This window comes from Zea mays, chromosome 9, assembly GCF_902167145.1.
Source record: "Zea mays cultivar B73 chromosome 9, Zm-B73-REFERENCE-NAM-5.0, whole genome shotgun sequence".
Taxonomy (NCBI): domain Eukaryota; kingdom Viridiplantae; phylum Streptophyta; class Magnoliopsida; order Poales; family Poaceae; genus Zea; species Zea mays.
Genome location: NC_050104.1, coordinates 129,703,833 through 129,717,301, shown reverse-complemented (window position 1 = coordinate 129,717,301; position 13,469 = coordinate 129,703,833). Strand labels below are relative to the sequence as shown.

Below are 13,469 nucleotides of genomic sequence, written 5' to 3'. Positions count from 1 at the left end.
CGCTCCTCTCCTCGACGGCGCTCCTCTCCAAGGTATCCTCTGGAGTGCCCATTTCTCTTCCGTGGCGCCCCTCTCACTCCTGCTCCTCTCCATGGTGCTCGACAGAACATTTTGGTGTAGTAAAATCTGAAAAATGCAGTTTCTGTTCTGTTAAAACTGAAGATAACTGAACAAGCTGCAGGCATAAACAAATGGCGTTGGAGTACATCCAGCTCACAGAATCTCAAGGAACTAGCTCAAATAATTATTTATTTAACGCAGATTAATCCCAAAGACTACAATTTATTGAACAGCAAAAAAGGCTAAAAATCCTGTGCAAAATATACCCCATAGATTAGCAGAAGCTTTTACAGAAAAGTGGCATGCTCTGAAAACTGAACTCGGTTTTCAGAAACTGAAGCTAACTGAACCATAACTCAGTATCATTTTCAGAGTTCGGTTTTCAGAAATTTGACTGACTGAAGCTAACTGAATTGGACTCAATCTTGAGCAGGTCGTCGTAGGTCCTTCCTCGCGGCCATGGAGAAATCTCCAAGATCCATTCCTATCGGATCTGGAGCTGCTAGGGCCGACACACGCAAAGTTGTCGCAGAAGGTGCAGAAGGGAGTAGGCGCACAAGCATCGTCGACATGAGCAAGATTGATTATGGCACTAGTAGATTACGTCCACGCCATCGATTATGTAGGACACATGATCCGGTATGATTTACTGTAAATAACATAATGTGTTATTGTAGTAACAGTCAATACTAATTTGATATTGAATCTCATTATTCATTTGGTTGTAGGCGCAGAGATATAATCGAGTTTGGGATGGTCTTTTAGACGCCATTAGACAGATGCAATTATCTGCCGATGAGTTGAGGAAGTTGAGCCGCCGCAATCATGTGCCTGAGTATTTGGATATGTTGCACAAGAATTGCTTGATTAATGCCATGAGTGATGTTACTAAAATTGCAAAAGGTCTAGACACTATGAGCAGGGATTTGGAGGAAGTTCTTATTGGTCCGCAACCTCTACTTGAGGATTATGAAGCCCTTGGAATGTACGATGATTTCAAAGCTGATGTTCATTGTGATTGTACTGAGCAGCGTGGTTCGGATGAGGACAACTCTTCTTTTGACTCCGATGAGATCCCTGATCGCCGTATGAAGGGCCCTATATGAAGTGAGCCTATCTGAGCTATTTGTCTGTGATAGAGTTGCCTCCTGGACAATAGCCATGTTTTAATTTGATGTAGTATTCTATTGGCAATGTATTTTGTGAGACTTGTAGTTCATGATGTATTTTTAGTTCAACTTGGTTTCGGCCATAATGTATCTTGAACTTGTACTATGTGTGAAACGATCTAGCATGTGATGGTTGAAATTAGAATAGCTTGTGATGTGCACATTGTATTTGACTGGCAGCTTGTGACTGAAAAGGACAACAGTTAAATTAGAACAGCTTGTGACTGGCAGCTTGTGACTGAAACGATCTAGAAAATCTGGCAGTATGAGTGAACTGAACCGACGCCTGTGTTCAGCTTGTGTTCAGTCATCTATTTTCAGTCATCTGTTTTCAGGCGTCGGTAAGCAGCCCAAATATCTCTACTGCCTTGTGTTCAGACGTTTTTAGTATGGCTGAACTGAAAATGCTCATTTCTGGCAGCTAAATGAAATTGGTCATTTATGTGCATTTTCAGAAATGAGCTAACTGAACTGAACTGGACTGCAGCACAAACAGAAATGAGCTAACTGAACTGGAGCACAAATATGGCAGCCATACCAAATCTGGCAGCCAATAAGCTAACTAAACTGGAGCACGAACAGAATTGAGCACAAACAGAAATGAGCAGTATTTTGTACAGAAATGAGCACAAACAGAAATGATCTTTTTGGACAACACTATATTGCACAGAAATTGTTCACACCACATAAGATTTGTTCAGAGAATACAAGCATAAATTGTTCACTACCACAAACAGAGATCTACTGTCTTTTGATTCTACTGTAAGGGAGAGTAAGCAACTGAAGGAGTTGTTGCCTGTAAGAGCTGCCAGAAACAGCTGCCAGAAACAGCAGTTCACCTGCAACTGTAATCACTACTTTAACAAACAGCTGCCAGAAATTGTTGACCTGGGCACAAACAGAAACAGCAGTTCACCTGGGCACAAACAGAAACAGCAGTTGGCAGAAATTGTTGACAGCTGGGCACAAACAGAAAATGTTGACTACATTTTCATGTCATTCACAAACAGAAATTGTTGACCACTGGGCACAAACAGAAATAGTTCACTACTTCAATCACTACTGGGCTGTTGCCTGTCACATTTCTAAACACACCCAGTACTACATTTTCATCTCAGGCACAAACAGAAATTGTTGACAGCTGCCAGAAACAACTGCCATAATTCATACTTAAAATACAAACACAACTGCCATAATTCATACTTAAAATACAGACACAACTGCCATACTTAAGCAGCTACTCAGAAGCAGATCTTCTTCTTCGGAGTAATCTTCTTTTTGACAGCACACCTCACTCTCCTCTGTGGGGTAGTACCCACTATTTCTTCTGGAACATCAGTGGAGACAAGTTGGTGTTGACCAGAATCCCCTAGTTCTGGCTGTGATGAAGAAGCTTCAGCTGGCTCCTTAGGAAACCATTTCTTTGTTGAGTTCTTTCTTGGTTTCCTTTTCCTGTGCAGATGATTATTAGATAAACAACCAAAATTAATTTATAAAAACAAATATGAGATTATAAGAGTACCTTTTCTTCGTTCCATTTAGGGGGCATTTGTAGCTAGTCTTCCTATGCCCTAACTCCCCACAATTAGGGCACTTGAATTTGCCTCGAATAATCTTCTTAGCTTTCTCACTTTCGTTGGCAGGCTTTTTCTTACTACTCCCACCTTCTAGACAACTCTTGAACCTATTTTTCCTTTGACGTCCCACGCCTCTCTTGCCTAGTGGAGCACCAACCTCCTTTGCAAAATCCACCTTTGGCCAAAATAATTTGCTTTCAATTGGCTCCACCAATCTCTCATAAGCTTTCCTAAACATGTCAACTGAGTAGTAATCGTCGACAAACTCCTCCATCATTACATTTCTATATTGTTGTGCGGTAATTAGACATAATGCATGGTGGCAGGGCTTCCCTATATGTTGCCATTCCTTACATGAACATTTTCTAAGATGAGCCTTCACCACATATCTAGAAAAACAATCACCATTGTCTCTCACCTCTGCAACATAGTCATCGCCTTTTATGACCTCCAAGTGTCCAAGTCCTCTAGTTCTTGCATTGAGTTGTGCTATGATAGAAGGTAAAATCTTTCCCTCCAACCTCCTTCCTATCCGCCTCCTCTTGTAGAATAGTTGCATGATCATTATCCTAATTTTGTCAGCCAGGTCACAAACAGGGAGGTCCTTGTAGTCCTTTATCCAGTTATTGAACACCTCAGCAATGTTATTTGTTACATAGTCGCATTTGATAGTAGGGTTGAATGCACTTCGGTACCACAACAAGGAATGGAACCTATCTAACCAAGCAGCAATATCAGGATTGCTACTGACATTTGCAATGTACATGTCATATACTTCTGCCTTGTACGCCCTGGCAGCAGGGTACATGTATTCTGATCCAGCATATTGCTTGACATAATTGTTCATTAGGTGCCGGAAACACTCTCTTTTCTCAGCTTCTGGAAAAACATCCTTCATTGCATTTGTTAGCCCTTTGCAAGCATCAGAACACAATGCTAGGTTAGGTAAATCCCCGATGGCCTTGCGTAACTGTAGAAGGAACCAATGCCAATTGTCCTCTGTTTCGGACTCAAAGAATCCATATGCAACAGGGAACATCCAGTTGTGGCCGTCGACGGCTGTTGCAGATGGTAGGTGACCATTCCATCTACCATTCAAAGCTGTCGAATCAACACTCAAGTAAGGTCTGCATCCATGTAAGAAACCACTAATACAAGGGCCAAGTGCACAGAAGAACCTACTAAAATAAACTCTGCCATCCTCAACACGTACATCAATTTCAATGACACTATCAGGTGACCTCTGCAATACAGCCTCCTTCCAAGAGAATAGAAGTTGGAAACTCTCTTCCCAAGTCCCAAACAACTCCTTCAAGGCTTTCTCTTTTCCATACCAAACTGTATCATAAGAAATGGTGCACTTGTACGTATCTTGAAGGAAAGTCTGTAAATCCTTTGCACCTGTGTGTGGTTTCTTCGCAAGGATAGGTAAAGCTTTAGCAGCAACCCAAGCACTGGTTGGTGTGCTTGTCCTCCTCCGGCCACTAGAAGTGCAAGTGTGATGATCATTCATCACAGTCACCTACAGAAGTATAAATGAAATGCACATTACTACTAAGGCATAAAAAAACTTCAACAAAATTAAAACTTTGACAAAACCGTACAATTATGGTAGGTGACCCAGCCCTCTCAATTCTTGCATGTATGCTCCAAGGACAATCACCACCTCGACAAAATCCTCTGTATTTCTTCGGGGTACTAGCCTCAATGCCTAACTCAAACTCTTTTTCTATGGCATACTGTCTCATAGCAAGTCTGAATTCAGCCATAGATGGATACATGCAGCCAACCGCCATGACTGGATGGTTAGAATCATACAAAATTCTACTCTCGTTTGGCAAAAAATCAACACAGGGCATGGAGGATGAAGAATCAACTCCAAACTCATTTGGATTATTTGAATGACCATAATGATTAGAAGCCTCCTCTCTCTCTTTGTTTTGTCGTTCATCTTTAGCCGCCAATCCAAGTTTCGAATACATAGCTAACTCACTGGGTACATGTTGAGGCCCTTCTTCATCCCATCGAAGATCAGGTCCAATACCCTCAAAATCAAATACTTGCGATGGGTCAAACACTGTTAACTGAAAATTGACATTGCCCTACAAAAATTATGAGGAGCAGTCAAGTTAACTGTTAACTGAATAATTTTGGCCCAGTCAAGTTGACATCGCATGGGCACAAACAGAAACAGCAGTTCACCCTCCTAGAAATTGTTGACAGCTGGGCACAAACAGAAAATGTTGACTACATTTTCATGTCATTCACAAACAGAAATTGTTGACCACTGGGCACAAACAGAATGGTGCCAAATCAGTTACCGTTTCAACAGGATCTTCACGACAATCTGGTGGTGCCTCCAACCAAAAGTTGTCAACGTCGGCGATCGTCAGAGCAGCATCGACGAACAGCGACGGATTGAGGCTCAGCCCTGTGTCACTGCCTACGACATCGCCTGGAGGCAACGACGAGGCTAACTCGCCGGCTGCGTGGACTGCGAGGTCCGGCGAGAGTTCGTCCGGCGAGGGGACTCCCGGAGTTTCCATTGGGACGAAGAAAGAGACGGAGACGGAGAGACGGAGAGGAATCAGTCCAGCGAGGAGAGCGCCGGAATCAGTCGGGGAGCCGGACAGAGACGGAGAGGAAGAAAGGAGCGAGCTCGCGATCCGTTCTTATTAATAGAGGAAGGCCGATCCGTTTTGACGAACGGGAAATCCAAATCTTCAACGTAAGAGCAGCCGGCGACGGATAAAAGTGCCCACGATGACAAATTTCCAAACGGAAGCCTATTATAATACTAAGATTCCAATTGCAAGGTTGGGGGTACCTAACTTCCGAAGCCCGCCGTTCGGGAAACCTCAGCTCCAATAAACTCGATGGGTGATGTGGGGATCCTCTGCAGTCGACTGCTCCCACTGCTGTGTGGGCCTAGCGGGGTGCCAGGGCCACATACAGTGACCGCTGTAGAGGGTAGTCAACTGTAGAGGAGTCCGGGCTCGTGCTCTTCGGGCGTGGCGCCGTCGGATCTCAGTGCTGGGCAATCAGGATCTGGGTGATGTGCTCGGCTGGGTTAGGCTGATTGCATACTCTCCCACATCAGCAACCAATCACACTACCCGACTGAGCCATAGTGTCACATTATTGGTCACTTATGGTGTGTTTGGTTTGTGGAGTCACTCTATGCTTCATGAGGTGATGCATCATAAGTTCATTCCATCAATTTTGGTGGAATCAACTCACTCCTCGTGTATATACTAATTATTAGCTTATGAGGAATGAGTTGGTGATGGATCAACTCATTCTATTCCACAAACCAAATAAAAAAGCTGAGATACCTGGATGGTTTAGTCCAGGGGATTTTGTTCTATACTGAAAAACTTCCTGCTCCTTTTGGAGAGGATGCGCTTTGCAAAATACAAAATGTTTTTTTCAAAACAACCCTGCATAAAATATTGTTGTTTCTGCAAAATATCCTGAGCTCCACATATTCCATGCATTATATCTGATTTTCCCATTCCGCGGGTGAAGGTGGGCTGCTGAGTACGTTTGTACTCACCCTTGCTTATTTGTTGTTTTTCAGAAAAAGGAGATCGGGTAAGAGTTACGACTGTTCCCAACCTTGCTTGTGGCTGTTGGACCGCTGATTTGCTTCGCTGCGTATATCGGGCTACTTCAGCCCCACTCTGATGATATGTCCCGAGTTGTGGACCAACTCTTAAAGTTGATCGCCACCTTTATAGGTTTGTCTCGTTTAAGCAGATCTGGAATCATCTGATGTATAAATGTGTTTACTAGCCTCCTGGGACTAGTAATTGTATCACATTTGAGTCCCAGAGGACCGGGACGCTTCAGGTGGTATCAGAGCTGTTAGGTTGGCCGCAGGACGTAACCCTTAGCCTGATCCAAAAGTTTTTGAGTCAAAACTATTTTCTAAAAAAAATTCTTGCTCTCATCCCTTCATTTCAAAAATGCTTTCCCCTTTCCTTCTCTCAGAAGTCAGATAGAGGTCCGTTGCCAAACCAGCTTGTGCCAGAATGAAGATGGTTTCCCCAAGTTGCTGAGAGCATGCATAGTTCGCCTCAGAATCAGGAGCCAGCTAGAGTATGATGGTCGTGAATTCATCGAGCATGGCACAGAGAAGTGTGTCGTGACTGTATACATTGGATCTAGTCCGCACCATGTGGAATGGAGTGTCACTGCTGCTGGGCACAGATTCAAAGACACCTGCCAAGTCATCGCTCGCAAGGCATTGAGGGCCCTGTGTCAGATCTATAAAGAAGAAGTGGCCGACACCCCGCTCAGATTATTTCCGCCCTTTTAGAGAAACCGTCCAGTTTGGATGGCTAGGATGCGTGCATTGGAAGGACAGCAGCTGCTTGAGGACGACCCCACAGTCGTGTACCTCACTGCATACCTGCTCACCCTGGATGCACAGTATGATTTCTTGGCTCGGCACCATCGTCAGATGATTGCCCGAGCAGAAGATACAGAGAAGCGCAACCGTCAGCTCCATGTGGATCTCACCACAGCTCAAGCCCGTGCAACTGCATTGGAAAGTTATGAAGTCATTGCTGTTGAAGCCCTGAAGCAAGCCAAGGATGAACACGTCCAGAAGCTGATGGAGGCCTACTTGGTAACCCATAACCAACGTAGAGCCCTGCGGATCCAAGAGCCCGCTTTATCCAACCCAGTTCAATCCGTGAGAACTGAAGATCCCAGATTCTTGAAGGTCACCCGGTCTCTATCAGAGGAGATAAGAAGGATTGGGAACTCCCGGAAGGAGCCATAGTCTTGGAAGGAATTCCAGTCTTCCCTCAGGCTATGGATAAGCAAGAGCACCCTGAATCCTCCCAAGATCCCCTGCCAGAGTTGTTTGAGCCCCTCACCATGACGAAGATTCCAGCACCATCCCTAGAAGTCAAGGAAGAAGCTGCAAGCACCCCGCCAGCACCGCCGCCCTCTGAGGAGCTACAAGAGCCAGTCCCGCTTGAAGAAGAGTTCGACCCCGTGTTGCCATCTCAGTCGCCGCCAGAAGAAGTAATCAACATCGGCTCCCTCTTGACCCATCCAGGAGATGTCTCGGATTGAAGTTGTGTGTCAGGCTCGCTAGAAGAGAAGCTGCCAGATCTGAAGTTAATTATGCCCAGTCCTCTGCATGCATTGGGTAGTGAAGTTTTTCTTCACTTTGGCTAGAGCCCTGCGTGTATGAGAGGTAATCGTGTAGACTCGTGTTTTGAAAAACTCTAATTGTGTGGCCCCCTAGGGCATTTCAAAATGAATTTCGCTTGATGTTTTCTCCCCATTTGAGTGCATATGTGCTGCTTTAACGTTAGTGCTCATAAGTTGAATAGTTCTCGGTTCAGGAGCCGAGCAATAGTAGTTATGCTTAGCCCCGAATCCAAGTAGTTCGTGATTTGGAAAAACTCTATTCTTCCCTTATTCAAAATATTTGATTTGTTTGTGCTTATTATTGCTGAGCTTGTGTGTTTTCTTTCTTTTTAAGAAAGGTTTTCTCTAAAAACATATATCACAAATTAGAGCTAATCCTCACCTTATGCTTCCATTCTCATCTTAACCCATCTCAAGAGAAAAGCACCTTACCCAAGAAGTTACTGGGAAGCTTACCCTTGAAGCCTGGAATAAGCTACAGAGGAACCTATCCAGTCGCTCAGTCAAAAGGACCGACCATGAGAATCAAAGCACTACCCCTGAGTCAAGGTAAACAGAAAAAGAGGACAAAAGGAGTTATTACCATACAGAGAGGCAAAAATTCTTGTAACCAGATACCACAAACATCAGGGTCATTGACCCCACCACTCACCCGTGCCCCTCGCACGCGTGCCCGCCTCCATGTGCACTACCACCGCCCCACGCCCCTTTGCAGCGCACTACCACCGCCCCACGCCCCCTTTGCAGCGCACTACCGCCACCCACGCCCCCTTTTGCAGCGCACCCACCGCCATCGTCGCCGGCAACAGGCCCCCCCTTCCCCTTGTCGCACCTGCTGCCTCGTGTCACCTGCTCCATCACTACCACTCCACACCCCCCTGAGCACCCCCGCTCGCCTATAAAACCCCCACCACCAGCTCCCTCAACTCCCATCTCGCTCAAAGCAAAGCACACTCCAGATAAATCCTCTCTACCAAATTGCAAGCAACTCCATTTTCCACTCCCTCGCCCCTAAGATCACAATGCTTGGTGATTCTTGGGTTGAAGACTGTTGTACATGGTTCATAGTCTTTGGTTTCCTACTCTGTATGATGGTAATACTCTTTGATAGAATCCTCCAGTGGGAAGAGCAAAGAGAAAGAAAGGAGCAGTGAGAAGAGAAAAGAAGATAGTGAAGAGAAGATAAGAAGAAGGTTCTCCCAGAATCAACTCTATGTCAGTCATCTCTCCGCAGCCTGCTCAAGCAGCAACAGCAGAAGAAGGCCCCGTAACACCCTTGTTATGAGGTACTTCAAGAAGTTCAAATCTCCAAGATTCAAGAGATCTACCCTCATTATTTTTAAGTGGGGTAGTGTTCCAGTAAGGTTCCTGCTATGGAGAAAAGAAGAAGGCCTGTAGCAAGTTTGTGGAGGACCAGATTTTCAAAGCATATAAGTTTCTGGATGAGAAGTGGTCACCCAAGTTCTGTTGACGAAGCACCAGAAGACTAATCAAGGAAGGATTCCATGAGGGAGTTCGCAAGAGAAAGGTTTGTGGGTTGGCATCGATGCTTCCTCAATAAGCTAGCTGCCAAGCGAAACCTAGAAGCCTGAAGATGATCTTTGAGTAGCCAGAATCAGCGTTTGCAATCGGCAACCAGATACTCCTCAAAGGCTAGATTTTGTTGAAGCACCATCTCCTCGAAGAGTCTGCAAAGTGAAGATATGTAGCTGAAGTAAAGCTATAACCATAACCCTTCTAAGCCGAATCTCGAGGACGAGATTCCTTTTAAGTGGGGTAGATTTGTAGCATCCCAAAAATTCAAATCCTGAAATTTTCTCAAACTTGCTCTAAATTCAAAATGAATTTCAAATTTCATTTCAAAATGTTTGTTTGCAATTTGATATCAACAAATAAAATATAGTGGTCTATATTCTCTCCAAAATCCTCCTCAAAATATCCTATAAATATTTCCCCAGTGATCCCCCTCAAATGGTTTCCAGAAATACTGCCCAGATATTTCCCTAGTGATCCCCTTCAAGTTCTTTCTAGAAATACAGCCCCAAATATTCCACCGATATATCTCCAGGTATTTTCCTCCTGAGAAATACCTTCAGAATCATTTTTCAAGTCCCTACAAATATTTTCTTCATAACTTTCCTCATGCTCATACGTATACGTACCCCTCCGGTGTCATACGTTGAGCTCTACAAGCTAATTACACTTATACAAGACAAATCCATGCTAATCTCCCACTAATCCTCTCATCCTCCCACTAATCCTCTCATCCCTCCCCCTAATCCCCCACCATGGCTATAAATAGAGGGGCAAGGGCCTCCTCTCATCCCACCCCAAGCCATTTCATGGCAACTCTCTCTCCCCCTCCCACACCCACTCCATGTTCCACACAAGCACACACTAGCACAAGGATCGTTCGGTCGTTCTTCGATCGTTCGTCCCCCTGTTCTTAGTTTGTTCGTTCGTTCGTCCGATCGTTCATCCGATCGTTCATGGTTCGTTCGTCCGTTCGTCCGATCGTTCGATCGTTCGTCCGTCCGTTCGTCCAAATAATCTTTTTCCTGCCGTTATGCTGCCGAAATTCCGATCATTCGTTCGTTCGATCATTCGATCGTTCATCGTTCGTTCATAGTTCCTATTCATCGTTCATCGTTCGTTCATAGTCCCTATTCATCGTTCTTCCAGATAATATTTGTCCTGTCGTTATGCTGCCGAAATTCCGATCGTTCGTTCGTCCGATCATTCGATCGTTCGTCCGTTCGTTCATAGTTCCTATTCATCGTTCATCGTTCGTTCATCGTCACTATTCATCGTTCATCGTTCGCTCATACGAACTGTTCACATCACTATTTACCATTACTGTTCACCATCACTATTCATCGTTACTATTCACCATTGCTATTCATCATCGTTACTATTCATCGTTCATCCGATCACCCCCAAATTTCAACTACTCATCCATCATGCTGTCCAGTCCACCTAAGACCTGCCAGATCCATATTATAGTCATACGAACCCCGGTGACTGTGATTTTCCTTCCAGTGGGAACTTCCCATCTGGTCACCCATCCCAGGTTTCTCCAAGTTGAGCACGCTTAACTTTGATATTCCTTCGAACCAGGCTTCCAAACTCCGATTCCAATAATTCTTGTTTCTAAATTCTTATCAAACTATTCCCTATCCAACCATGTCATCCCTTGTAGCATCCCAAAAATTCAAATCTTGGAATTTTCTCAAACTTGCTCTAAATTCAAAATGAATTTCAAATTTTATTTCAAAATGTTTGTTTGCAAGTTGATATCAGCAAATAAAATATAGTGGTCTATATTCTTTCCAAAATCCTCCTCAAAATATTCTACAAATATTTCCCCAGTGATCACCCTCAATTTCTTTTCAGAAATACTGCCCAGATATTTCCCCAGTGATCCCCCTCAAATTCTTTCCAGAAATATTGCCCAAATATTCCACCAATATATCTCCAAGTATTTTCTTCCTAAGAAATACCTTCATAATCATTTTTCAAGTCCCTACAAATATTTTGTTCATAACTTTTCTCATGCTCATACGTATACGTATGCCTCCAGTGTCATACGGTGAGCTCTACAAGCTAATCTCACTTATACAAGACAAATACATGCTAATCTCCCACTAATTCTCTCATCCTCCCACTAATTCTCTCATCCCTCCCCCTAATCCCCCCACCATGGCTATAAATAGAGGGGCAAGGGCCTCCTCTCATCCCACCCCAAGCCATTTCATGGCAACTCTCTTCCCCCCCCCCACACACCCACTCCATGTTCCACACAAGCACACACTAGCACAAGGATCGTTCGATCGTTCTTCGATCGTTCGTCCCCTGTTCTTAGTTTGTTCGTTCGTTCGTCTGATCGTTAGATCATTCGTCCGATCGTTCATGGTTCGTTCGTCCGTTCGTCCGTTCGTTCGTCCAAATAATCTTTTTCCTACCGTTATGCTGCCGAAATTCCGATCGTTCGTTCGTTCGATCATTCGATCGTTCATCGTTCGTTCATAGTTCCTATTCATCGTTCATCGTTCGTTCATAGTCCCTATTCATCGTTCTTCCAGATAATCTTTGTCCTGCCGTTATGCTGCCGAAATTCCGATCGTTCGTTCGTCCGATCAATCGATCGTTCGTCTGTTCGTTCATCCAAATAATCTTTGTCCTGTCGTTATGCTGCCGAAATTCCGATCGTTCGTTCGTTTGATCATTCGATCGTTCATCGTTCGTTCATAGTTCCTATTCATCGTTCATCGTTCGTTCATTGTCCCTATTCATCGTTCTTCCAGATAATCTTTGTCCTGCCGTTATGCTGTCGAAATTCCGATCGTTCATTCGTCCGATCATTCGATCGTTCGTCCGTTCGTTCATAGTTCCTATTCATCGTTCATCGTTCGTTCATAGTTCCTATTCATCGTTCATCGTTCGTGCATACGACTATTCACCATCACTATTCACCGTTACTATTTATCGGGGCCCATAATTAGGGGTACCCTCAAGACGCCTAATTCTTAGCTGGTAACCCCCATCAGCATAAAGCTGCAAAGGCCTGATGGGTACGATTAAGTCAGGGATCAGTCCACACGAGTGACTCGATCACGCTTCACCCGAGCCTAGCCTCGGCCAAGGGCAGCCGACCTCGAGAGACTTCCGTCTCGCCCGAGGCCCCCCTTTTTTACGGCGGACACATCACCGGCTCGCCCGAGGCCTTGGCTTCGCTCAGAAGCAACCCTGGCTAAATCGCCACACCGACTGACCGAGTTGCAGGAGCATTTAACGCAAAGGTGGCCTGACACCTTTATCCTGACACGCGCCCCCCCGGCAGAGCCGACGTGACCGCCGTCACTCCACCGCTCCACTGACCAGTCTGACAGAAGGACAGCGCCGCCTGCGCCACTCCGACTGCGGTGCCACTCGACAGAGTGAGTCTGATAGACAGTCAGGCCTTGCCAAAGGCGCCACGACGAACTACGCTCCGCCCGACCCCAGGGCTCGGACTCGGGCTAAGACCCGGAAGACGGCGAACTCCGCTCCGCCTGACCCCAGGGCTCGGACTCGGGCTAAGACCCGGAAGACAGCGAACTCCGCTCCGCCCGACCCCAGGGCTCGGACTCGGGCTAAGACACGGAAGACGGCGAACTCCGCTCCGCCCGACCCCAGGGCTCGGACTCGGGCTAAGACCCGGAAGACGACGAACTCCGCTCCGCCCGACCCCAGGGCTCGGACTCGGGCTAAGACCCGGAAGACGACGAAACTCCGCCTCGCCCGACCCCAGGGCTCGGACTCCGCCCTGGCCTCGGCCGAACGACCTCCGCCTCGCCCGACCCCATGGCTCGGACTCGGCCTCGGCAACAGAAGACAGACTCAACCTCGGCTTCGGAGGAGCCCCCACGTCACCCTGCCTAGGGCACAGACCCGCCACGTCAACAGGAAGCGCCATCATCGTCCTACCCCGAATCGACTCGGGTCACGGAGAACA

The 13,469-nt window shown here is 45.9% G+C and overlaps 1 protein-coding gene across 1 annotated transcript; it reads right to left on the bottom strand.

Moving 5' to 3' along the window:
- Positions 1-2,174: 2,174 nt before the first annotated feature.
- On the bottom strand, positions 2,175-4,621 carry LOC109942334 (uncharacterized). Its single transcript, XM_020544254.2, has 3 exons — positions 4,411-4,621; positions 2,752-4,328; positions 2,175-2,681 (listed from the first exon to the last, which is right to left on the bottom strand). The coding sequence occupies exons 1-3, from the start codon at positions 4,600-4,602 to the stop codon at positions 2,471-2,473; spliced, it is 1,980 nt and encodes a 659-aa protein (XP_020399843.2). The 5' UTR covers positions 4,603-4,621; the 3' UTR covers positions 2,175-2,470.
- Positions 4,622-13,469: the final 8,848 nt, after the last annotated feature.

Coding starts and splice junctions, on each gene's coding strand:
- LOC109942334 (XM_020544254.2), bottom strand. CDS start 4,602: ATGGCGGTTGGCTGCATGTATCCATCTATGGCTGAATTCAGACTTGCT. Junction 4,329..4,410: donor CTGGGTCACCTACCATAATT/GTACGGTTTTGT, acceptor ATACTTCTGTAG/GTGACTGTGATGAATGATCA. Junction 2,682..2,751: donor CTAAATGGAACGAAGAAAAG/GTACTCTTATAA, acceptor TCATCTGCACAG/GAAAAGGAAACCAAGAAAGA.